Raw genomic sequence first — 24,978 nt, forward strand, 5'->3', positions numbered from 1 at the left:
AATCTCTAGAACAGAGAGTCAAAGCGCCTCGGAGGAAACTGCAGTGGGCTGGATCCAGAGCGCACGAGCTGGTGTGGCTCACCATCTTGCTGAGTTCAGATTGTGTGATATATCGGCAAATGTACTCAGTTTCTGGGCATCATTTTTGAATGTTTTGCCAAATGTATCAGCTGTAATGCCTGCCCTTCTAAATGAGACTTCATAAAGAAACATGCACGTTCTTCACCTTTCTGAGCAGCGGCTCAACAGAACGCTGAGAGGGCTTGGATGAAGTAATCCATCAATGAAGAGAAGAGGACCCACTCGCTCCCACTACTCTCTGAAATCAGCTTTTTATAGAAGCAGATCTTTCACTGCCTTCATACAGTTTTATTATAGGTACTAATTTTTTTCCGTAGAGATATGACCTTGAACTTGAAGCTGTTCATTCAGCTTTCCAAGAGGATTGTTAGAGGGACACCTCAGTGCTAGAGCACAGCGGCGTGAGTGACCCGCGAGGAGCAGCCACAGACCCACCACCACAAAATGTGTTGGTCCTGTGATGGACTGGTGACCCATCCAAGGTGAACCCCACCTCTTGCCTGAAAGCTGCTGGGATAGGCTCCACCCCCACCCCCCCACCCCCCCACCCCCCCCACGACACTTAGCAGTATAAGTGGTAGAAAATGGATGGATGGATATTTCACTTATTAAAAGCAAAATTCAGTAACACCCCGTTAAGATTTCTTAAGATCAACTTTGGACCACATATGATGTGTTCGATTTCCTCGGAACACGAAAGTCAGACCTGGTAATGAAGTCGGACCCCAGCTGACCGTGTTCCAGGCAGAGAAGTAGGGAAAAGTTTAAAAAAAAACAACAACAACATAATTGACATCTTAGCTGTTAGCAAATGTAGTTGTTAGCAACATTATTTGTGGTATTCTGCACATATACATTTTATAGGAACATGTCTACAAATCCAACATGAAAAGTACCTTGTACAACTGATTTAATGTGACATAATCAGAATTAAAGGGGCTAAAAATGGTAGATTGTCAAAGCGTCCCAACCACTGACGTGCTGAGCAGCCATTTTGAATCATGATCTTCGGGTTCATGGTGTATCTCAGAGATTCCAAGTGGCAAGAGGGCTCTGACTTCAGGGGTTTCCAGTTGAAATTTTCATCTGAGAACTCGTCCTCTGACTTCAACCAGATGCAGCATTAGTTTCAGGTTTAATTCTAAAGTCACTTGTTTGATCGTGGACTTTTTATTTTATTTTTGTTGGTGTCTCTTTCCAGTTGTGTCTGTTTTCTGTCCCTCTACTTTCCCTCCTTTTTTAGTGAATCATCTATGACTTCTTAGTCAGATTGACTTTATCTTCCAAAGCTCTGTTCCCAGTTGATGTTGTTCGACCAGCTCCTCCTTCCTCGCCCTTGTGTCCTTGTCTACTGAGTTGATTTTACAATATTTTTTGTCATAATTTGATCAGCTGGCAGGGTGACATTATGCAGGATGTCAGCTCTGGCACAAATTAATAGAGAAAAATAGGAAGGCAAAGACAGTCGTACACAGGAGGCATTTTAACAAAACTATATTTGCATTTGGCCCACAGTCTAACTTTAAGGTTCAGTTTACGCCTCCAAGGGAAAAAGTTTGAGCCTCTCTGATTCACACAGGTGGACAAGAATGATACCTGAGATTGAAGACAGATCTTTAGACCTGATCCCATCACCATAAGAGGAGCCCAGACATTGACCTGTCGGCTTTAGGGCAGACTAACGTACATCCGTACAACACACCCACATTTTTGTTGCTCTTTTTATCTCTCTTATCTAAGTTGGTAACCATGAGTGACATCATCCACTGGCAGCATTCTGGACTCCTACAGAAATATCACGTGAGAAGGAATACTTGTTTTCTCCTTAGGTTTGACTAATAGTAGGACAACAGATCATTTGGGGTCCTAGCTAATGACAGTTTGATGTGTGAGAGGTTTTAGAAGCCAGACTTTGAGAAATGTGGATGACTTTTGAATTACCCAGCAGGCCGCCATCGGTGTTCCCAGGGAGGGGTGACGTAAGAGGTGTCAAACTCCAACTTTTCAACACACTGGCTCTTAATGCTATCAAACGAGTCATGAGTCTTTCTGCTGCGAGAATCTCATTTCAACAACTTCAGCCGCTTTTGTTCCTTCCTGTTTTTCCTTTGGAAAGATTGATTATTGGATAAATACATGTCTGTCTCCTTAGCGGTGTGATTTTTGTAAAGATTTAATGTCATAATATAATAAACTGCAAAAGCTACTGTGGATGGTCCTGCAGTTAAAGCTTCAAAAACATATTTTGTGCTGTATTCTGTATTTCCAGCGTCTCCTTAAGGTGTCATATCAGCTGTACGTCAGGAGGTGTGACCTCCTCTTCCTGAAGCTTGAAGTGAGCAGCGGCTCTCTCAAGCTGTTTCCCTCATATCACCTATCGCCTCGTCCCTGTGGAGACGGAACTCACTGGTGTCCACACCTTTGTGGAGAAGTCTCTTCTGCATGGCACCTTTGCAGTTGTAAGGAACACAGATACTCAGGTAAGTCTGATTTCAGCTAATATTTCCACCCAGTTAAGGTTGATAATTCAATTATAAATGATGGAAAATTTCATTTCTGAAAAGGTAACGGACATGAGCAATCAATACTGGTACTGGGTAGAGTTCTGCATGTGTTAAATAAAAGCAAACTAAATAAATTTGTGCTACCCTACAAGCTAGTGACCACTGAAATTTTACAACCATTTCTAAAGTTCAATTAATTAATTTTTCCAAAGTAAGCCACGCGTTTGTATGACATTTGCATGATCTTCCTGATTCAAGATTTTACATCTGCATCATTCAACTGATATTTAATAAAAAGCCTTGAGATTTGGTAACTGAATCTCTCATTAGTCTCGCACGTCCCCCGTGGTTGTGGGTAAGAGTCTAACCTCTCCTCTCCTCTCCTCTCCTCTCCTCTCCTCTCCTCTCCTCTCCTCTCCTCTCCTCTCCTCTCCTCTCCTCCCAGCCTCCAGCTGTCTAATACCTTTATTGCAGTTATTAGCATGTGAGCAATTGCTTAGCAGTGAATGAGCCATGAAGGAAGCCAGCGTCGCCGTCTTTGTCACAGTTCAGAAGATCTATTACCCTCTCTTGTGCATCGTGGGTATTCCAGGTCTGTACCGAGCTCTACGGCCTGGATGGGTTCTTCCACCACAGCTTGCGCCAATGTGAAACAATCCTAAATTCGAATTCATGTTCATGTTGTTGATAAGTTAATATAAGATAAACATTAATCATAGCCAAGTGCCAAGTACATGGTTGGGATTGTACATTTTCTTTGTGACGTCAAGGTGGCAGTTTGAAGACTGCAGGAACTTGCCATCAACTACATTCTCTTTCGCATTTAACGTGCATGGACACACAGTCGAGAGAAGTACTGCAGTAATAAACACGTTTTTGGAGCAGCGAGCTGCTGATGCAGTGACGTGGGAAAGGTTCAAGCGGTCTTCCACTGACTAGCTGACGTGAAAAGTGCGATAATATTTTAGTAATAATAATATTTTAAAACACAATTTTTTCAACACCAGACTCATTTTACAAACAGTTGACCATAAGTGTTAACTTGGGATTTTTTTTTTTTTTTAACGTTGTGTTTAACATGAAATCAAAAGAAAATGCGATTTTGCTTTAGAAATCTTTTAATCCTGCTCACATGTAATCCTGGCTGGCTCTTTTTTTGGGACTTCATGAAATATCCTTCTTTAACACTTGATTGCATTTTCATGATTTGATACCGTACTTGGGGTGGCATGAATCATAATGACACATAAATCTTAATTTATGAACCACTGCAGTTATATATTTGTTCCTGTACAGATTGTAAACCCAGTTGAGGGCTTCCTGATGTGTGTTTTCAGGCTGCAGGCATCTGCAAATAAAATTTGATGGATCGATTAAGTTCTCCTCATTCACTGATTAACTTTTCTCAGATATAAGACTTCTTCCCTCGACTGAATGCTTGACAAAGGCTTTCAACCTGAATTTCAGGTGCCAACCTGATAAAAACGTTTGACGCTGATTCCAGACTCTCACTTTTGCATCTTGTTTTAGCTGCAGCTGTGTCCACCGCAGCCTAGCTTATGGAATTCTTTTATTTCCATTGGCGCAAGTGTAGGATGTGTATTGAGTTTGAACTGCACTGACTGTTAAGTAAACCATCATCGCCTTATTATATCGTGTAGGTGAACTTGTGTTTGTCTTTCCTTGCAGCCAACCTCTTTACTTTCTACATGATCTGCTTCCGTAAATGTGGAATGTCTGACACAGCCATCATTTACCTGAGCTGTCTTGCTATCGTGGACACCTTCTACTTGGTGTGGGTCATCCTTATTGACCTGACGCTCACTTTCTGGGTGCCGCAGCCCTTCTGGCACTCTGACCCCTGGTGTGGCATCCTGGGATTTCTGCAGTACGGATCTCTCTACAGTTCCTCCTGGATCGTGGTGGTGTTCACCATCGAGCGCTACCTCATCCTTCGCAGCACAGCGGCCAAGCAACACTTCTCACAGGCTTGCGTCACCAAACTAACCTGTGTCTTCATCATCCTGGTGTCTCATCTGGCCTCTGTGCCTCTTGGCTGGATTAACATTGTCACGCCTCTTAATTTAACAGTGGGCGGGGAAAATGTGACCCTACCAAGGTGTCATTACCGTGATGAGACCTACTCTACAGTTATAGTGTGGATAACCACCTTCCTCTCAGGAGGAATCCCCATTGTGCTCGTCATTATCTTCAATTACCTCATTGGATGTCACCTGTGCCGTGCCAGTAACCTCTTCACCAAGGAGGAGCGACGCGTTATGCATGGTCGCAGCAGCAGGGGCATGTTAAGGAGGACTGTCCTGCTGCTGGGCACCGTCTCTGTGGCCTTCGTCGTGCTCAGCCTCCCTCGCTTTGTTACGTACTGCATCCTGAGGACCAAGTACAACACGGAGAACTTCAACAGAAACGACTACAGAATCCCTATCAATGTCGCTGGCGACTTGGCTAATATGCTCCAGAACCTGAACTCCACCACAAACTTCCTGCTCTACTGCATGGTCAGCCGGGGGTTCCGGCAGGAGCTACTTCACGTGGTGACTTGTAAACTGAAGGCACGTAAACTGGGCTCTGTCATCACCCAAACCACCATGAAAGTCTTCTCAGTTTCTGATCATAGAGCTTCGCCATCAGCTGATCACGTGACTGTGGTGCTGACCAATCTCAAACAAACTGAGTAGAAAGCAATTGGATAAATATCAGACTCGCAAATGTACTGAAAGTGTGTCGTTACCCTGGAAAACTCAAGTGCACTTGGTGTTTTCCGGTGTGATAAATGTGCAAAAATGGACATTGAACTTGGATTATTATATCTAAAATCCATTCATAGGGCTGGCAATGGTGGTCGTCCACCAAATAATCCAGAGGTAATAAACCCTGAAAGTTGAACGCTCCTGCTGTGTGCCCAAATTACAGCCACAGATGACAACCATCGCTAATATGAATGCTAGCTCAGACGCAGCACAACAAGCCCTAAAGTGGACAGCATTCTCCCTTTAGCTGATGGACTCCCACCAAAGCCGGTTTCTGCTACTCTCATGGGTGTGAGGCGAGTTGGTGTCAACCCATGCAGCCACATTAGAGCAAGTTCGACGACATATTAGGTGATAGGGAATTAAGTTTTCTAGCCCAAGAGGAAACGGTTATAGGCCGACAGCGTGTTTGTCCCGAGAACACCTGCCTGCATCCCGACTTTACCTGTCTGAGTCAGAACCAATCAGAAGAGGAGGAGCAGGATTTTGAGAGTGAATGTTAAACACTGGTGTATTTTTGATGGATGTGAGTATAAAAATCATGGCATGAGAATTAAACCTCTGAATTTTCCTCTGCTGCCACCTTGAGGCTGAAATTTGTGTTTTTTAGTGTAATGTCTCCTTACCTAATGCTGCGTTAGCCCCAGCAGTACTCTACTCTGGAGTGTTATAGTGCACATTAGCACAGACGCACTCAGGGAAGTCAAGTCAGTTTCATTTGTGTAGCACCAAATCACAACAAAAGTTCTCTCCTGACTCTTTACTAGCAGAGCAGGTCCAGTACCTCACTCCTTCAATGAATCTGCACCCAACCCACATCCTGCAACAGCGGCAACGAAAACCTTCCTTTTAACAGGCAGGAATATCGAGCAGATCCAGGATCAGTGGGGACGGCCCTCTGCTTTGACCGGTTGGGGGGAAAGAGAGCAGGAGAGCGGGGCAGAGACAAAGACAGATAATGGAGGAAGACAGATATGCAGAAGGAAAGAGAGGGACAGAGATAAAGAGGGAGAAATTAATTAGAGTTAATTTCGCTATCACTCCATCAACTAAGTGAACCCCCCAAAAAAAAAAAGTTGGATCCACATGCAGAGGGAAATTTCTGCTATCTTGGCTTCTTCCTGGTCTCCCAGGAGATAAAATCATTTCATACTTTGGATCATCCCAGAGGTCGATAATTTAGGATGGAAAAGCTGAACAAACGTACACAAAGACGAACAAAGTTCGAGTTCCAACAGGTCTCCCGTGCTGAGATCACTAAAGATCAGCTCAACACCTATTGGGCAGTAGCCATGTCAAACACAGCATCAGGTTCAAATAGATCACATCACACCCAACTCACCACAGCACACAGCGCTGTCCAGGTCACTCACTACCTAAGAAATAACAGTCCCTCCATGCAGAGGAACGGTCTAAAGCCCTCCTATGAATTGCTTTATAATCTACAGTACGCAGTGATTCTATTTGGACGTTGTAAGAAATGGCCATCCAATCTGGTTCGTGACAATTGCCCCTGCTAAACATGAGCATGCTAGCCAACTCATTTGTGTTCCTTATGAGGGTCTTTGCTGCTCCGAGAATGGAACCATAGCGCCAAATAAAACTGACTCCAAACGTGACTGTGACTCAACCATAGACTGAGCTTGAACACTGGATTACTTTATGAACTACTGAACTGAACTATTCAAACAACAGGAATGACAGAGTCACAGTTTCGACTGTATTCCTTTGTTATGCACTTTTTACAGTTGTGTAGTTAAGATTATTTGAAAGGGCAATGGCTTATATTAAAATGTATAATGTATGAAGGTTTCATCAAATAAAGTGAAATCATTTCATTGCCATCTTGTTAATGTACTCATAAACTGTAGTATTAAGGCCACTGTATGAAAAAGAGGAGCCGCAATGGGGGGGGGGGGAGGACTTTCAAGTTTTAAACTCCGAATACTTAACTTTGAAACTCGCAAATTTGTGAAATAAATGAAGTTTTCGAAGGTTTTGTTTGTTTGTTTCGTTTTTGTTGTTGTTGTTGTTGTTGTTGTTTTTAATCCAGGAAGTGAATCACGTAGTTTGTCAGTTTTGGAAGAGGAACACAGGCTTTCCCGGGGTTGCTGTAGATACGTCGGCCCTCATGGAAGACCTGAAATCAGTTCGGACGTTCGCGGAGGCTTCGATCGAATCTCACGTCAGTCTGACGTCCGCGTTTTCAATTCAGTTTGACCTGACGGTGTAGCACAGGAGACCTGATGGAGTTGTTGACACATACACTTGAAAAATAGACTAATAAAAAAATAAAATATAGTTTTTAGTGATCAGAGGGACAAAGTAACTGGAAGAAGAAGCCACTTCCCCGCTGATCAACTCTTCCATCCATTTTCTTCCGCTTATCCTGTTCACGGTCACGGGGAGGGGCTGGAGGTTCACCCTGGAGGGGTCACCAGTCCATCTCAGGGCCAACACATATAGACAAACAACCATTCACACTCACAGCCACACCTACGGTCAATTTAGAGTATCAATCAGCCTCGTCCCCTCTTGATGTCTTTGGACTGTGGGAGGAAGCTGGAGTACCTGAGAGAACCCACACAGGAACAGGGAGAACATGCAGACTCACACAGAAAGATCCCGTGCCCAAGCCTGGACTCAAACCCGGAACCTTCTTGCTATGAGGCGACAGTGCTGACCTCTGCACCACCGTGCCGCCCTCTGATCAACTCCTATTTACATTTAATTAGCATATATATTAATCTCACGCTAAACTACAGCAGTGCTGGTTCAAGGGTGCGATGACGCGGGGACGGGTGACGGTAGAGCGCTGCGTCGGACTGCAAGGGCTGTCTGGATCAACTGGGATCAGGTGACGTGAAGGTTTCAATGTCAAAATCGGAAAAATGACACTTCCCACACATATGACGCTCGCAAATATAAGAGTTTTTAATTCGAAAAATCCAATTTAGGCTTCTGCTCCTCGTCATCTTCTTTTACCGGCTCTGACCCGTATACGCGCTCCTCCTGTGAGGGTTTTGGTGTAAGGTCACATTTCTTTCGTGAGGGTTGGATGGTCGTGAAAGTGACTGGCTGTTTATCCTGCTAAAGTAAAACCCCGATTGGCAGATCGGAGACTTAATCTTCCTGATTATTTGCATAAATATTTCACTGGACGTCACATGAAACTGAGAGGGATCCGCTCTGGGAGTATTTCCTGTTTACCTCAGAACAGGTTTTCGCTGTCGCTGACGGATCAGCAGTGAAACGTCAGGGTATGAGTGGTGCTTTATTCTGTTTATCTGAATATACCGGCATTGAAAAGCTGAAACAAACTAAATCATGAGATCGTTTTTCAGGCTTTCTCTTCTTTAGATAAGTAATCTTGACCTTTGTACTAGTTTTCGAACTGCGTTAGGCTCAACTCAGCCTTAGAGGTACATGAAGAGTTGCATACCTGTCATGTGAGTCATGTGAAAACTGTTCCTCTGAGTTATTCACACTCCTTACTTATTGTATTGTTCGCTGCAGTACTTTATAATCTGAGACTAGAGTTCTTTTAATGCAGGCACTTTACGCGTGAGTTTCTTTTCAACTTGTGCCACAGACAGCAGATTTTATGTGCAGTGACAAAATGGAGTCATTCAAAGGTAAGAAACAAAACCTTGTCACACACGCGGCACTCATACATCGATCCAGGCTTTAAACGTGTCTGCTGGCATAAAGCACAAGCCTGTTTTGCTGATGTTTGCTGCCAGGATCCTGTCCTCATCAGTGTGGTCCTGTGGAGATGGATGAGAGCATGACATGTGCCAGTCTGGATTTGGCCTGGCCCCCCTTTTGCCAGGAGTGTAACATACCTACAAAGACAAGGCTGCAGGATAATGGACGTGAGCAAACAGGGGAGATAGACCGCTGTGTCAACCGGCTGAGATGCCCCGACGTCCACTTCCAGCTTGAAAACAGAACAGCCTATCAAGCCTCCCCTGAACGCCCCCTCATCCCCAACACGCACATGAGACAGATGTCCCCCCCTCCTGTTGCAGTCAATCTGCTCCCTGGAAACCTTCCGGTCTTACATTTACAGAGCCACGTGGTTGACTACAGCAGGAGCTTCTCTGGCTTTTCAAACTGGCCCCAGGAGTGTCTTGTGGAGGAGGCTGAATCCTTGAGCCACCCTCTCCCGCTCAAGTCTGACTTCACTCACAATCTCCCATCACGTCACCCAGCAGCCCCTATGACTGGCCACCGTAAGTTAGGCTTGTGTGTGTGCCCCTCTTTTTTACAAGAACACAGTCCCTTGATTTTTATTGGAATGCCTTTTTGAACACATTTTTAATTTATTGGCCGATAATTCTGAAATTGTCTAAAAAACAGGTTCAAATTAGGGTTAGGGTTGGGATGTGGGATGAAAACCATTTTATCCCTATGTTTCAAACAGATCATTTAACAGAGTAGCCAAAGCGATTCTGTAAGGGCTTGATGTAAGTAAAACTTGTTGGGCCTCAGATTAGAAAAGGTTAAGAAACTTCATCCTGCTTTCTGAGGATCATTGAAGTATTTGTGATTCTGATTCTCTTGTTCATTCCTGTTCTGGGGTCAGTGATTGTATTGCTACGTGGGAGGAAACATAATGAATGAATGGATCTGCCCAGATAAGGTATTATAGGTCTGCTCCTCCATGTCACCGTGCAGGCTGCTGTCCAGCGCAGAGGAGGTGTGTGTGTCACCGCCCAGCAAATCCACCCTGTCACAATTATAAGCAAGATGACCCGAGGAATGCCCACCAAATGCCTCAGCCTAACCAGCAGTGGAGGTACGAGGAAGATACCAGCGCTTTAACATTTTCCGAGCTGAATCCCATACTTTTTCAAACATGTCAGGCATCATCGTTACTCTCCACAGGAACTACCCTGAAAATAATTTGCAGTTTCAAGGTGCTCCAAATGCCACAAACACCCCTGCGTCTCAGCGTGTGGTGCTCCCCAGGAATGTAATACATGAAGTCAGTATCCAGGCAGATCCAGGACCAGTCACAGGGGAAACCAGGAGGACCATCAGTCTCCCAGAGGAGTGCAGTAGGTCAAATCCATGTTCGCCCACATCCTAGCCGGAAGAACTGCACTTGAGTTAATGGTCTGTTTCATCACAGGGAACGTTTTCATCACATATTCAGTGGATACAGCCAAAGAAATGTTTCCCTTCACCAGATTTCTCACAGATCAGGGATTCAAACCAGCGGTAAGTCCTTCTAGCTCTCCAACATCTTTTCTTCTCAAGAACTTTCTATATAAACACTTCCTCCTGGCAGATCGACATCTTTGATAACCCGATCCGAAGAATGGGCATCACTAAATGGATGGACAGATTTTTGAATGATGTAAGTCGAACTGATGAGTCAGAGCAGAGAGATAATCCGGTTTGCTGATTGCTGTAGTGTGATACTATACAGAAATCAGTCCTCATCATCGTGGTCATCAGCCCCAAGTACAAGGAGGATGTGGAGGGAAACGGCGACGACGAGCACGGACTTCACACCAATTACATCCACAATCAGGTAACAGAGCTAATCGTGTTGGACTCATTCTTTCGTGTGCTAGTAGAGGCATGACAATGAGCCTGTTGAGACTTGAAAACATGAGCAGTGTCAGCAAGCACATGAATACGAAATTGATGCCAAATATCAGAACGCGATCATTTGTTCACCAGCTTTGTGGCAGCCCTGTGGTCATTGTGGTCATGCTGAATGCTTTAGATGATCTAAATTAATTTGCATTAACTTCAAATGCAAGTAAACCCTAATAGAAATGAGCCATGACGATCACAGTAGCAGTGGATTTATTTTAAATCTCCCTGTGATGCAGATCCAGAACGAGTTCATCCAACAAGGCTGCCTGAACTTTAGACTTGTACCTGTGTTGTTTCCCAATGCGACCAGGGTGAGTACAAGCAATGATCAGCTTATTTACACAAACCCCAGAAAGAGTTTTTTGTCGCAGGTCTCAAGCAGACATGGATAGGTGGCTAAGTCTGACTAATGTAACATCCTCCTTGAGCTCTCACCTGATCGCGGTGGAGGAGTTTGCGTGTCCCAATGGTTCCAGGAGCTAAGTTGTCAGGGGCTTTTATGTCCCTTTTAGGGTCACCCAAGACGGGGATGAGACCCTGCCTCAAGTGGAGGAGTTCAAGTACCTTGAGGTCTTGTTTGCGAGTGAGGGAAAGATGGATCGTGAGAACGAGAGGTGGATTGGTGCAGCATCTACAGTGATGCGGACTCTGCATCGGTCCGTCGTGGTGAAGATGGAGCTGAGCAGAAAGGCAAAGCAGTCAATTTACTGGTTGATCTACTTTCCTACCCTCACCTATGGTCATGAGCTTTGGGTGATGACTGAAAGGATGAGATCACGGGTACAAGCGGCCGAAATGAGTTTCCTCCACAGGATGTCTGGGCTCTTCCTTAGAGACAGGGTGAGAAGCTCTGCCATCAGGGTGGAGCTCGGAGTAGAGCTGCTCCTCCTTCACATCGAGAGGAGTCAGATGAGGTGGCTCCTGCATCTGGTCAGGATGCCTCCCAGACATCTGCCTGGGGAGGTGTTCAGGACACCCTCAAATGGCAGGAGGCCTCAAAGAAGACCCCGGACATGTTGGAGAGACTATGTCTCTTAGCTGGCCTGGGAACGCCTTTGGATCCCCCATGAAGAGCTGGACGAGTAGCTGGGGAGAGGGAAGTGTGGGTCTCCCTGCTTAGGCTGCTGCCCCTGCATCCTGACCCCAGATGAGTGGAGGAAAATGGATGGATGAATGGACGTTAAGCTAAGAGGGAGACGATTAAACAACCCTTACTACCTGATCAGCAACTGTCAACATGATGATAACTACGTAGCCAAAGACGTATTTCTTGAGTACAGATGCTCCCTCAACACTTTGAGTCATCCTATCGTCATCATCTTACAAGAGGCCATTACGTTTCCCCTGTGACTCTTATTCTTTAATAGGATTGTAAGGGAGTCAGTCAATTCTTAACTGGATTTTATTTTGTTCAACAAAACTAAACAACTAAAGGCATAAACATTAATGACAGACGCATTAGTGAAAACATGAGCCACCGTGTGTTAACATGAGTATGATACTTTTCACTAAGAATAGATTCAGGTTATTTATTCTATTCTTTTATTCTAACATACAGCTGTTAAAGTGTTTTTAAAATTATTTAATTTTTTTTTTAACATGAACATTGTTTAAGCTTAAGGGTATTATCTCCCCATTGAATTAAAATATTAATATTAGGGTTATCTTTATCCTCCAAATTAATATTTATAATCACTTCTGATCCAGTTAAAATATATTTCCCTGGCTGTCTTGCCCGATGACTGCTGGTAGACGATAGAGGGGTGGATGGATACACGGATGGATGCAATGCATTGATAGCACTTTTTTGTTTTTGGTCTGTTTTAATAATCCAGAATTTATTTTTAATTCAAGCAGGAAACGAGTGGTTCACTTATATTAGTTTGGGTCCATGGGTCGGATAAAGGGATGGGGTCTGGGGGTTAAGCAAAGAATCACTGCCATGTGTAGAAAACAACTGTCACTATGGATAGTGATTAAATATAAACAGATATAATGCACTCCCTGAAGTGTGGTGTGTATCTTCCTGAATATGTACGTATAACATCCCCCCAAATTGTTTACAGTCATATAAAACCCATTTTAAAGAGACTAAATAAATGCAAGTTAAGAGGTTGAATCATACTTAATCCTTGTTTTTGGGTCTTGGGTTTTAGAGGTTAATACAAGCAGGAAGTGAAGATTAAAGTGTAAGAATTTAGGTATATGCCAACGTTATAAATATAGAATAACTTTACAAAGTTTTTTTTAAGATATTCATTACAAATAGAGCATGGAAATGCAGCATAAAAAGATAAAGATTGAGCTAAATGGTCCATGACACTAAGTGGCGTTAGCGTAAAGCTTTACTGCAGCAGAATGTCGTATCCAGTGTTCAGAGTACTTGTGGTGCAGTCAGTTAACCCACCGAGTCACTCTGCTGTGTTCCTGTCACAGATGCACATCCCTAGCTGGCTCCGGAGCACTCGGATCTACCGCTGGCCCCAAGACACCCAGGACCTGCTGCTGCGCCTGCTTAGGGAGGAGCGCTACATCATTCCACCTCCAGTAGCTGGCCTCACCCTCACTGTTCGCCCTCTCTGAGGAAAACAAGCAAATTTGGTCAAAACCCAATATGTGATGGGTATAACTTTGTTCACAAAGATTCTTATCACGGTATGTTGATTTTCAAGGATTTCAGCTCTGTCTTTTTGTTTCCTTACACAAATTTCCTGTTTCTTCTTCTGATTCGTAAATCAATTTTAAAGTGTTTCTGTTATTTTAAGAGTTGATCACCAGCTAGGTTACACTACAGATGACACCCTTTGACATAAAATAAAATCACTAAAAGGTACCATAAGGTAGATTTAATTGGTAGCCAAAGTGTGAAATCAGAATATTCAGATATTAATATATTATTACATTTAAAAAAGAGAGAGAGCGAGAGAGAGAGAGAGAGAGAATGCCAATAATTTAGTTTTAATTTACTCTGAAAATAATGCTTAATTGGCTTCTATCTGATAGTGTGACATGGTGGTTGGATGCTACACGAAAGACAAAGTTGGTTATTACATTTATCACTTTCTTTGTGTATAAAACAAAATCCTAAACATTAATGGATGATTGTCCTTGTACTATATTTGTACAAATCAATGAAAATGTCCCAAAAAAAGCCTTATTTGAGAATTTTGAAGAGATTCAAATTCAACCAAAAGCTATTTTCCCACCATGAATGTCAAAATAATATTTCCTGGCAAATAAATAAAAATGCAAAATACAGGCCTATTGTTATAGGCAGTCCTTAGTTTGCCCAAAAGTTAAATGTCTTCTTCAACCCTGCGTTGAGTTAAACAAACCTCAACCTCAACGAACTTAACAACAGACTGAAGTGTCTGTCAGGTTGAAATTCTGCTCTGGTAACAGTGCTGAAGGAAAAGTCAAGGGATTACAGGGGGGACTGCAAAATACACAAGGTTCCATTGTTTGGTAGTGTCCATAGAAAATCGATGTGCAAATTCATGTGCTAGTCATTCATATTTAAAATAATCAACCCAAACAATGGAGGAGCAGACTGACAGACGTCCACAGAGCCATGCTACTGTCTTTGTAGGTCATTCTTATGTAACACTGTAAAAGCTGCTCTACATGGTACGCCATGCTATTTTGTAGAGCTCATGATTCACCAGATGGTGGCAGTATGTCCCAAATAATGAAATCACTTCAGCACCAGTTAGCTCTCCATGCCTCTGATATGCACCTGACATAAGTACTGGATTAATTTTAGTAATTGATTTAGAATAAACACTACATCACAACAAACTGATTAGGATATCTTAGTACTCTCGATGACAACTGTGTTAGAAACAAGGAGCACTCATTTGAAAACGTGGAAGGAAACACCCTGTCCACCAGTCCGACACTCAGGCCTGTCAGCTTGTTCACAAAAGCTAACAAACAATGATTTGCTCACATCAGTGTGCTGCGCTAATGTCCTGGCTTTTATCAGCTCCTGCATGAGGGTGCTTTCCGTAAACACGAGGCCTGCCAATATAATAAATCCTCTTGTTTATTGTTCTGGGACTTGTGTGACACTTGACTCGGCCTTATCTGGAGAGTCCAAAGCAACCAGGCACATACAGTATAATCCTACAAAGGGCTGGATTCCTGCTCCACGCAGCCTCCACCTCGTAAATATAATTTGAATTCTCTTGTGGCTTTATTAACAACTCTGATGGTAAATCCTTGACAGCCAGCATCCTGCTGAACTGGTCTTAAGGAGACAAAAAAACAACCTTTATTCGTGAGAAAACCACTCACACAATTATATCCTTCTGTTTTTCAATTAAATGTTTACATTATTAGGTAGTGATGCGTTGATATTAACATTACTGAAATGGCTCATATTTGCTGATCAGATGTAATGTAAAAACAAGTTTCTATGATACTGTACTGTACATGTACATATTGTTAGTGTGAAAAATTCATGTTTTCTTTATCTTAAAAACACAAGGGAAAGCGAGTCAAATCATATATTTACCACCATGTTCCTAAGTTTAGGCTACTATTAAAACTTGTAGCATGTGTAGAAATGAATGAAGGTCCAGGCATAAATCAAATTATCCTGGCAAGGTTTAACGTCTCAAAACAAACTTGCCAATATTCAATGCAACCAGGCGCTGGTATCTATTGAAGTGAAAAGTATTTTTGAAGTGGAACTTCAATTAACAAGTTGAACTGGATTCCGTCCCTACAAAATAAGCACAGCATCAAAGAAATGACGTGTATGAAAAATGCTACATCACAAATATTAAGTGGTGTCACTCTTCAAACTTGAGGATATTTATAACAAACATTACTTGTGCATACAGCAGCAAGACAGAAATAAACGTCTGTCTAGTTTTGAGAAAATAAGAGTATTGATAACCTCTGGAGTGAAGAGTAGTTATAAACTGTTGCGCGATGCAAAAGACACTTGTGCTTTGAATGTTTTTGATGTCTTTTTGCACCTGAGTAAAAAAAAGTACCATTATAAAAGTGCAACACAGAGAGCGTATGATCCACAAGTCAAACGGTAGTGCTCTTCAGTTAAATTAAGAGACGGTCAAATGCAGATTACAGCAGTGCCACCAACCTGTCCTGTCATGCCATCACAAAGTTCTCATCCACTCAGCCGTACGTGGTGCAAAGAATTCGCCAGTTTTCATGTTAAATAACAAGGCTGATGGTAAACATTGTACCAGCAACAGTTATCATGCTGTGACGTACTAGCATGTACCTCTATTATTTTCCTTCCATTGCCGTCACTAAGAAGAAGGCCCTCACTCGGCGCTGGTGGCTTGTATTGATAGAAGTGAGAAAGTGGCACTTTCTTCATCACAGTTTGAGGCTTGGCTCCCACTGGGACAATCCATACTGAAAAATCTATGCTCTTACTGTGCTGTAAAGCACTTTAGATAAGCACCTATACTGCAATAAATAATGCATATATAATATTTCTGAATGTGTTTGATGTTAGATGTGTCCCTCGGGGGCTGAAAGATTTAAACATGCTACTGGTAAAGGTAGCAGAAGCCTGCTGATTGGTTTAGATTGGACAGAGGTTAAGTCTTGGTGAAATGCTAATGAAACACTTTTCATCACTGGGAAGTCAACTGTAATGTCCCCGCCATGAACCAGGCCCGACCAGCTGTTTGTCGGGGGGCTATGGCTCTGTCAGTGCTGAGGAGAGAGCAGTGAGCTCAGTACACCCAGGACGGCCATCTGACACAGGCCATTATGGGACTCTGAGTGGAATACTGAGCAGCCTGAGGATGTGTAGGATGTAAAAAGGCCCATGAGTGAAGCTTTTCTTTCTTTTCTTTTTTTTTTTTAAAGTGTTACAGAATAAAATGCAGTTTTGAGGTTCAAGAAGATTCCACAAAGCATCTGTTAATACTTGTACTTGACCAAAGCATTTTAGCTGTTATCAAGAGACAATGAGAGTTTGGGAGACATTCTCATTCATGTGAATATATAATCTTTACATAAATAACTAGACTCAGTGAGCCTGAGTAGAAAAATTCCAAAGATGAGCAGAGCTGTGACCATGTCAGGAAATACTGCCAGATGCTCAACGAGCCACCAAAAAAAGTTTTTTTGTTGTTTTTTTTAACTCATCTGTAACGTACTGTATTGATTTGACAGTTGGATTATATTTTGAGAAATTAAATTGATCTCAATGGTGGGAGCAGCTGCCAGGTAAAGACAGATGGAAGACTTCACATCACTCTTCCAGTAGGCTGTTCATAATCATCTCCTAATATATCAAATACCACATACTCAAACTTTATGTGCTATATACTAACTGCTCCAAACACAGTCGTAGTTTATGACCCTCCTGCAAATTATGACTTCTTGTTTTTACATTTGTGTACAGACAATGTATCAAAACCGTTCCCTATGAACTTGTTATTCATAAATACGAAAGCTCTGTCAGGGCTGTGTGGTGGCTACTAACATCTGAACTCTTTCTGCATTAATAATTGTGCCTAAGTTCATTCTTGGCTCCATTAAATTCACTCAAACCCTTGTAAATGAAATAATGAATAAATATTAAAGAGTCTACGGCCTGTCAGTGTGCATTTGTGGTGACTTCATAGTGATTAAACTGTATTTCTTTTCTATTAATATAATATTAATGACCTGGTCTGTGGAATTCAAGCTGGTCTCAATGAAACATTGGACAAGTCTGAAGTATTACTGTTATATTTCTACAATTACTTATTTACTAATCATTGCATGACATCCTTTTGTTGCATTTTGAATAATTTCCATCCATCCATCCATTTTCTTCCGCTTATTCCTGTTAAGGGTCGCGGGGGGTGGAGCCTATCCCAGCGGCCTTCGAGCGAGAGGTGGGGTTCACCCTGGACAGGTCCCCATTCCATCGCAGAGCCAACACATAGAGACAGAGAACCATTCACACTCACAGCCACACCTACAGTCAATTTAGAATCTGGATTAACCTGGTCCCCTCTTGATGTCTTTGGACTGTGGGAGGAAGCCGGAGTACCAGAGAGAACCCACACAGGCACAGGGAGAACATGCAGACTCCACACAGAAAGATCCTGTGCTCCACCCGGAACCTTCTTGCTGAGAGGCGACAGTGCTGACCACTGCACCACCGTGCCACCTGTATTTTGGATAATTTAAGCATTATTTTGTTCTTTCATTCAACAGCAGAAAATATTTCAACAAATAAGAAAACTGCTTCAAAGAACCAATGGGAAAGTGATGCTCTCAAATTCTAGTCCATATTTTGATGATGCAGTGGCAAATGAGGTGAAATGCTGTCAAGCCTGATAGAATGTAATGCTCCATAAGACTGTGTTCAGTTGTCAAGTTGAGTTCCATCAAATAACAAAATAAAAGTCCTGTAAGGATGTTATTTTAAAACTTTGTGAAGATTCCCCTACTGCATCAGAACAAATGAAACGATAATGTTTCCACTCCCTTTCCTTTCAGTGTTTATGATATATATTCTATCCATATGTTTTAAATTTCAATTAATCATACAATTTTTAACAATAAGAGTCATATATATGACTCTTACTGTAAAAAAAAAACCAGTGCATTGGATTGGAATAAATGGCTAACTTTTACATTGAATTTTGCTGCATAACTCTACAAGAAGATGGGCATTTCAAAAAGGAAGATTGCTAAAAACACTACAGACACTTGATGTATAAACAATTAAAGTTAGTCGGAATATTGATACTAATATTCCTTAAAACTGGTATGTATTTCTGTACACTCACACATGTATTTTGTCCCCGCACAAATGACTGAGGCACCATCTTTTCCTCATTTCTGTGCTTGTAGTTTTATCAACATACTCTACAAAATAATACCTTGGTAGTTTTACGTTATTATCGTTTTTGCTTGTTTCATTTATTGTTTTATAATGATTTAAAGCACGGAGCTTTCTGTTCGTCTACACGAATCTTAATTTTGAAAATACCACACACGGTATTTCCGGACACTACTCGAGTGACTTAACATGATTAGGATTTGCTCCAGACCAGTACTCGAGGTCAGTGAAACACTGTATTTTCAACTGATAATTCAAAGGTTTTTTTCTTCAAGAAAACTATCGGCAGTGTCAAAACAATAGCAAAATTCACGAAAAACATGCATCAACAGCAGCTGGTCGGCATTCGTGTTTGGAGCCGGGTAGGCAGTCATATCAACACGTACCCCTCAACCAGATGTGTACCTTTCAAAATAAGTGTTGGCACTCCGTTGCTTTAATCTATACCATACAACTATACCCGCTTCACGCCCGAAGGCTTCTGGTATAGGCTCCAGCACCACCCGCGACCCTTAACGGGAACAGTGGTAGAAAATGGATGGTGTACTACTCGATTTCACCGCGCCTTCTCTTTTACTTTGAAAAATAAATTCGGAAGTCCGTATGCATTTTGACAGCAGTCGCTGCACCTCTCGCGGGCTAGCTATCATGGGCTAGCCTGATATGGAAAAAGGGGCTGTTGATTGGGACTGGCTCTGAGGCGTGATTTGGAAAGATAAGTGTACATACCGGAAGGCCATGGTACGGCTTCCTGGCTGAAAACAAAAACACCTCAGAGAGCGAAAAAAAATCACGGGACAGTTACAGTTGTCAGTGTAGCAGTACAACATGGACCCGACAGCTGCCAAACGTCGGACTACAAACCGCAGCCGTCTCGTTTAGATCCCCGCGCGCTCAGCTGGACCTCAACGGCGGATCCTCCTGTTACCTTTGTTCGCGTTTTTTTTTTTTTCCTTCATGGGGCACAACCGGGCTTCCCCTCCGCTTCGCCGTTGTTTTTCCACCGTGACAGCACCCACAACGACTGGTATCGACTTACAGTCGAAATCCCAACATCTAATGGACTCCAAACAGTAGTTTTGTTGTATTTTTGTCGGTCCTTCTCCGACGGAAACGGCAGTCATGTTCTCGGTGCGCATCGTCACTGCAGACTATTATCTGGCAAGTCCCATTAAAAACCTGGACGTCTGCTTTTCTGAATTCAGAGAGAGCGACGTGAAGAAGGTGCCAGTAGTGCGGATATTTGGAGCAACGCCTGCAGGTTAGCCAACTCTTTGTTTTGGTGTTTGTTGTTAAAGCTGGCGGTGCTCGTGCTCACTTCCACGCGGCATGTTGTGACATGCTTTGTGGACACGCGCACTCGCTGCATAAACTGCTTTGTTAAGAAACGCAGAGTGTATAAAGTTATTTAAAATGACAACGGGAAAAATATGTAGGGTGTTTGCAACACATTATACCCGACGCACTGATGTTGCTTTCCCACATGAGCTGCTTGTGTGCCTGCGGCGGAGGGAGTCCTCCTCTGCCTCCCCCTCCTCTCCCTGCTCATACACGACTCTGCTTTGTGTTCATTCCCACTGCTCCATCATGGCGTGGAGGCGATGGTGAACACCTTTTCCCTCCCGAGGGCTCGACTATATGTCTACTTGCCACACGTGACAGTTTAAATGCTCCCGTTTATTATGTTTTTTTTTTTAAATTGCAACCTGTGGAGCGTGCTTGCGCCTCTTCGAGCTTCCCGTTACCCCCCCCCCCCAATTTGTCATAAGAACATGCACAGAAATAAAAAGGAAATAAAACTTTGAGTACATTCATTGTGAAATTGCCTCAGCATAATTAGCAGTGAGGTTGAAATCTGCCTCATTATCTCTGTGAAAGAAAGCATATCAATGCCAGTTGTAGTCTCTCCTCAAGCCATCAGGAAACTGAATAACAATGAGAGTCCTGATGAATGAAAACAGAAAAACCTAGATTGCACATTGACAGTAAAATCCATTGGAAAGGCTGGTATATGTGAAGGAAATGTCGTGGTTTACATGTTGCTGCCGTAATGAATAACACTAATCTACTCAACATACACATAAGAGGGGCAGAGATTTCCTTAGAGCTTTTGCAAATGCCCTGCTCTCAAACAAAACCATCACACTGAGCTTCTGGGTACATTAAATCCTCAAGCTACAAACAATTGAATTATTTCCTGCACAATAGCATGACTCCATTACCTACTAAAACCTTTATTAAATTTCCTGCACCCTTTTAACCTTATTTATTAACTGGTGAAGACAATCGATTTTGTGGTAGTTTTCCTCTTTTTCTTTAGTGTAATGAGCGTCCATGGGGTGGGGGGATCAAAAGTTTTCCATTTTGGGTTCCTCTTACACAGGATGACCCCAAGCGATGTCCAACAGGGTGAACCTCAGGGAGGATTAAAGGATTTTGAGAATAGAATTGAAGAACAGTGGGTCAGGGTTAGGGTGTCAGGTCTAATTTGGTTGTTATAAACCTGCTCATTTTCATGCAGTTGTGCTAATTCGAGGTGGCTACACACATGCATAAATGCGCGCGCACACACACACACACACACACACACACTCTGCAGTCGCCTCGTAGTGGATGGCTTGTCTGTGCACGTAGGCTGAGGAACAATTAATCAAAAATTATTGAAGTGTTGCAATTAGGCCCAGTAGCAGGGAGTACTGCATATTGTATTAGACTAAAATTATGATTGGTGACTGGATTCTGTCTGAGAGTCTACTTCCTGGGTTTTCTTTTGGTCGGACTCAGAAAATTGGTAATTAGAGGAAGTCATTTGTAAAGCTTTCGAAGTCAGCAGATGTTATTACTTTTGTAGTTTCCAAATGGAGCCTTTTCACAGCTGACTTCGAATCAGTCATAAGAAGAAAAGCAGGCACACTAAATAATAACATAACTATGGTCAGTGTTTGTCAAGTCACTGGATGCAATATAGTAGATAATACTTGGAACTTTAATTTAAAAGAAACGATTCCAATTATATTGTTTTACAACATTACTCTAGTAATAAGTAACTGAGTAGAGTACTTTTGCATTACTTCTATCAAAACAACCACAGAGCTATGACGAGGCTTTAATATATTTTCATTCCTAAACAGACTGTGTCTGGCACAGTGTAGCGCTTGCAGCCTCTCATCCTGTCTGATTGACTAACATTCCTCAGTGTGCCCAGGTGCAGGAGTCATGCCAGTCCTCCATTTGAGTAGTAAAAGCTTTCACTGACGGAGCTCTCACACCAGAACACACATACACACTAGTTTTGTTGTGACTGTGATGCATCTTTGGGCCGAAGTTCCTTCTTGTTGCAGTTCTACCAAAGTAACATGTTTTGAGTTTGAGTGTTGTGGTGGGTGCCCCTTTGCATTTGCACCATTCGATTTTCCTCTCGCTCATTTTATTCACTTGTGGTAAGCCAAACTAAGAGTTAGTTTCCAGAAATAAAGTGACGTCAGCATCTGGAACACACTGAAACAGAAACAGATTTGTCTTTTAGTTTCTGAGTCACTCCCTCTGAAAAAGAGTCACTTTTCATTATTTCTTGTGATATTTGTTGACCGAAGGGTAGAGCCTGGTGAGCAGTTTTGCTTATGTTTGCTGTCATTAGTGTGTTTACCCTGGTGTGAGCTGCACCATGTGGCCATGGCTTCAACCTCGGACTCCTAGTCCCTGTCCTTCTCTGACCTAAGCCATGCACACTCCCACTAGTCAGCCCTGAGTAATTCGATGCCATGCTTCCTGCTTTATCTCCCTCCCATCTCTTTGTTAGCATCCAGTGAGTGGCCAGCCTGCACATGCTGCACAGATACTGTACATGCATGTCTGAAATAGCTCAGGGGGAGGGGGAGAGGAATCCTTTTGTGAAAATTGCATTCATGATCAGGACCATGCTTATTAGTAACTTGCTTCAGTAGTGCCCCTTTGGCTGAACATCTCCCAGGGTGGTGAATGGTTAGCCTTTCCTCACACTGCTGAAAGTTGCTGTTGAGGCCGCTGCAACCTTTTGAGGTCTGACAGCCTCGATCCCTCCCTCGATGTCAACAAGCTCATCGCAAATGCACTGACAGGCCCCTGGCCCAGTGACAGCAGGAGGCACACTGTTTCGATTTATTGCATGAATATGTTTTTTGGGCATGTGGGAGAAGAGAGGAAGAGGAAGTGCATGACCAATTGGGGCAGGATGGAAACAGGGGCCCCTTCCCCCCAGGTTTAGCTCTCTCCAGGGGAACCCTTAATACCATCTAAAGGAATTCCTCTCGGATCCAATAATAGGATAATGGGAGGTTTCAAAAGGACTTGGTGGCTCATTAGGCAGAAGGTCATTGTCCCCTTAACTGTTTACTTTCCTCTCTCCTTGTCAGGTATCCTGCTTCCATTATCATTCTCTAACTGCTGCTCCAGTTGCTTCTAATTACTTTATTATAGAATGGCATGTGTGGTTGATGTTTTGAAAAGATCTCTCCAGGTTTCATGTTCTTGTCTTTGATCCACACATTTTTCCAGTTTTGGTCCTGGGAGTGTCTGCTTTTCTCTGACTTGTGTTCGATAGCTGCAGGTTTTTTGAAAGACAGGGTTTCACCAAAAAATAAAAAATAAAAAAAGAGAATGAACGCTCCTCTGCACTAATCTTCATCCTGTGACTTTTCCTCTCACTGACTTGAGCCCTAGCTTCTTGTCAGATGGAAAAAACATAAGGAGTAGTGAACTGATGCTCATATGAAAATATGCTATATTAATTGCATTGTCAATGTAGAGGACATGGGAAGAAATGGTATGGTATTTTTCAGCTCACATTACTGTTGGCTTTCTCTTCTATATATCACTGCCTTGTCACGGTGTTTTAGTTTGCTTTGAGACTAACTGTCATCTCATGTCTTCGTCGCATCAACCAGCAGCTGGGCACGATTATCTTAATTTTTGATTCTTTTAAGATCTAATGAATATTCTAAAATCATGACACACCCCAATTAATTTCTTGTTCTGCAGAAATTACTCGGATCCTTTGTGTGCTGCTTCTGCAGTAAATTTGTTCCCATACATCTGTTTTGACTCCTACCTGGTGGCAAACAGAATTCCATACTGAAATCTTAATATGGATGGTCTGATTTTTTTTTTTCCACAAAATTACCCAGTGAAATCAACATGATTTTTAACGATTATTTGTTGAAAGCCATTAGGATTACTCATCTACATTAAAGGTGATGTTTACAATTTACCATATCACACGATGACAACATGTTCACAGCAGCTGATATCTCTAATATTATGTGTTTATACAGTACTGTTCTACATACAGAAATGGCAGCTTGAAAGAAGTACACAAAAATATTTCACTAACACAGCAGATAATATCCCTGGTACTGTATTGGTGTCATACAGACCCTGACTCACTCTCAGTTTCTGACATGAGCTGAATCATATCCTCAGTTTGTCTTGGTCAGTTGGCAGGATCACACAGTTGTGAGCAGCAGTTACTCACAGCCCTCTACTGCCTTTGTGCCAGCAATACTACCATTTCAGCCTCAGTGTCTCTGTTGAAGGAGCTTGTCCACATTGGAGGGTTTTGTTTGTTGTTGTTGTTGGGGGGTTTTTTGTTTGGGGTTTTTTTGGTCTCAGAGAGGTTTGTCCAATTGCAACCAGGGCAGCTGCAGTGAAGGACCTTTTAATAAGTTAACAGGCTAAGCCCTACCCACTTTGTCTCTTAATGTTGTGATAGAACAGATGGCCTGGATGGTTGCTCAGTTGTATAAAGTTCTTACCTCAAATGATGTTAGTGTCCTCAAAATACCTTGGTGTCTTAGATGCAACCAGGAAAATGTATTCATGAACGAGTGCAAGTACAGCAGGGAAGAATAGTGGATGGCTGTGTGGGAAACAGTGTTGTAGCTCTGTTGTGTTAATATATAAATATATATATATATATATATATATATATATATATATATATATATATATATATATATATATATAAATTTTTATATATATATATATATATATATATATATATATATAAATTTTTATAATAATACACAACGCAAGACACAAAGATGCAGCCAATTCTAAAATACTGCATAAAGATTTTTTCATGTAATTCAATGTGCGCTTGAAGGCTGTTAGATGACCACTGAGTAGACTGTGACAAACACTAAGT

At 42.4% G+C, this 24,978-nt stretch overlaps 3 protein-coding genes across 10 annotated transcripts in view; all 3 read left to right on the forward strand.

Moving 5' to 3' along the window:
* The first annotated feature begins 2,398 nt into the window (after nt 1-2,398).
* Nucleotides 2,399-5,284, forward strand: LOC147242312 (putative G protein-coupled receptor 139). The gene is made up of 3 exons (XM_086190498.1): nt 2,399-2,561; nt 3,031-3,177; nt 4,275-5,284. Exons 2-3 carry the CDS (start codon nt 3,099-3,101, stop codon nt 5,282-5,284), a joined length of 1,089 nt encoding a protein of 362 aa, XP_086046624.1. The 5' UTR covers nt 2,399-2,561; nt 3,031-3,098.
* Nucleotides 5,285-7,929: 2,645 nt separating this feature from the next.
* traf3ip2a (TRAF3 interacting protein 2a) lies at nt 7,930-18,443 on the forward strand. 6 transcript variants are annotated; one of them, XM_086190116.1, is made up of 10 exons: nt 7,930-8,213; nt 8,910-8,991; nt 9,100-9,591; nt 10,037-10,157; nt 10,247-10,419; nt 10,494-10,582; nt 10,653-10,721; nt 10,794-10,898; nt 11,206-11,280; nt 13,406-17,691. In XM_086190116.1, the coding sequence occupies exons 2-10, from the start codon at nt 8,961-8,963 to the stop codon at nt 13,550-13,552; spliced, it is 1,302 nt and encodes a 433-aa protein (XP_086046242.1). In that variant the 5' UTR covers nt 7,930-8,213; nt 8,910-8,960; the 3' UTR covers nt 13,553-17,691. The 6 variants fall into 6 exon arrangements, 5 of the variants coding, with proteins under 5 accessions (XP_086046242.1, XP_086046244.1, XP_086046241.1 ...); XM_086190118.1 differs by having other exon boundaries at nt 8,949-8,991; XR_015110681.1 differs by lacking the exon at nt 7,930-8,213 and adding an exon at nt 17,798-18,443 and having other exon boundaries at nt 8,612-8,991; nt 13,406-13,624.
* A 973-nt stretch (nt 18,444-19,416) lies between these two features.
* The window catches only part of rev3l (REV3 like, DNA directed polymerase zeta catalytic subunit), a 56,626-nt gene continuing 51,064 nt past the window's right edge, over nt 19,417-24,978 (forward strand). For all 3 annotated transcript variants that reach the window (XM_086188629.1, XM_086188630.1, XM_086188631.1), the window contains exon 1: nt 19,417-20,058. In XM_086188629.1, the coding sequence (XP_086044755.1) occupies nt 19,920-20,058 (139 nt within the window). In that variant the 5' untranslated portion in view covers nt 19,417-19,919. The remainder of the gene's footprint in view (nt 20,059-24,978) is intronic.

The sequence above is a fragment of the Aulostomus chinensis genome, chromosome 20 (assembly GCF_037954235.1).
Source record: "Aulostomus chinensis isolate RoL2024-O1b breed Wild chromosome 20, RoL_Achi_v1.0, whole genome shotgun sequence".
Classification (NCBI taxonomy): Eukaryota; Metazoa; Chordata; class Actinopteri; order Syngnathiformes; family Aulostomidae; genus Aulostomus; species Aulostomus chinensis.

Bases quoted from the DNA above. Each gene is read 5' to 3' on its own strand.
- LOC147242312 (XM_086190498.1), top strand. From the start codon at position 3,099: ATGAAGGAAGCCAGCGTCGCCGTCTTTGTCACAGTTCAGAAGATCTAT. The intron at 3,178-4,274 runs GTCTGTACCGAG...CTTTCCTTGCAG, and splicing joins GTGCATCGTGGGTATTCCAG to CCAACCTCTTTACTTTCTAC.
- traf3ip2a (XM_086190116.1), top strand. From the start codon at position 8,961: ATGTGCAGTGACAAAATGGAGTCATTCAAAG. The intron at 8,992-9,099 runs GTAAGAAACAAA...GTTTGCTGCCAG, and splicing joins CAAAATGGAGTCATTCAAAG to GATCCTGTCCTCATCAGTGT. The intron at 11,281-13,405 runs GTGAGTACAAGC...TTCCTGTCACAG, and splicing joins TGTTTCCCAATGCGACCAGG to ATGCACATCCCTAGCTGGCT.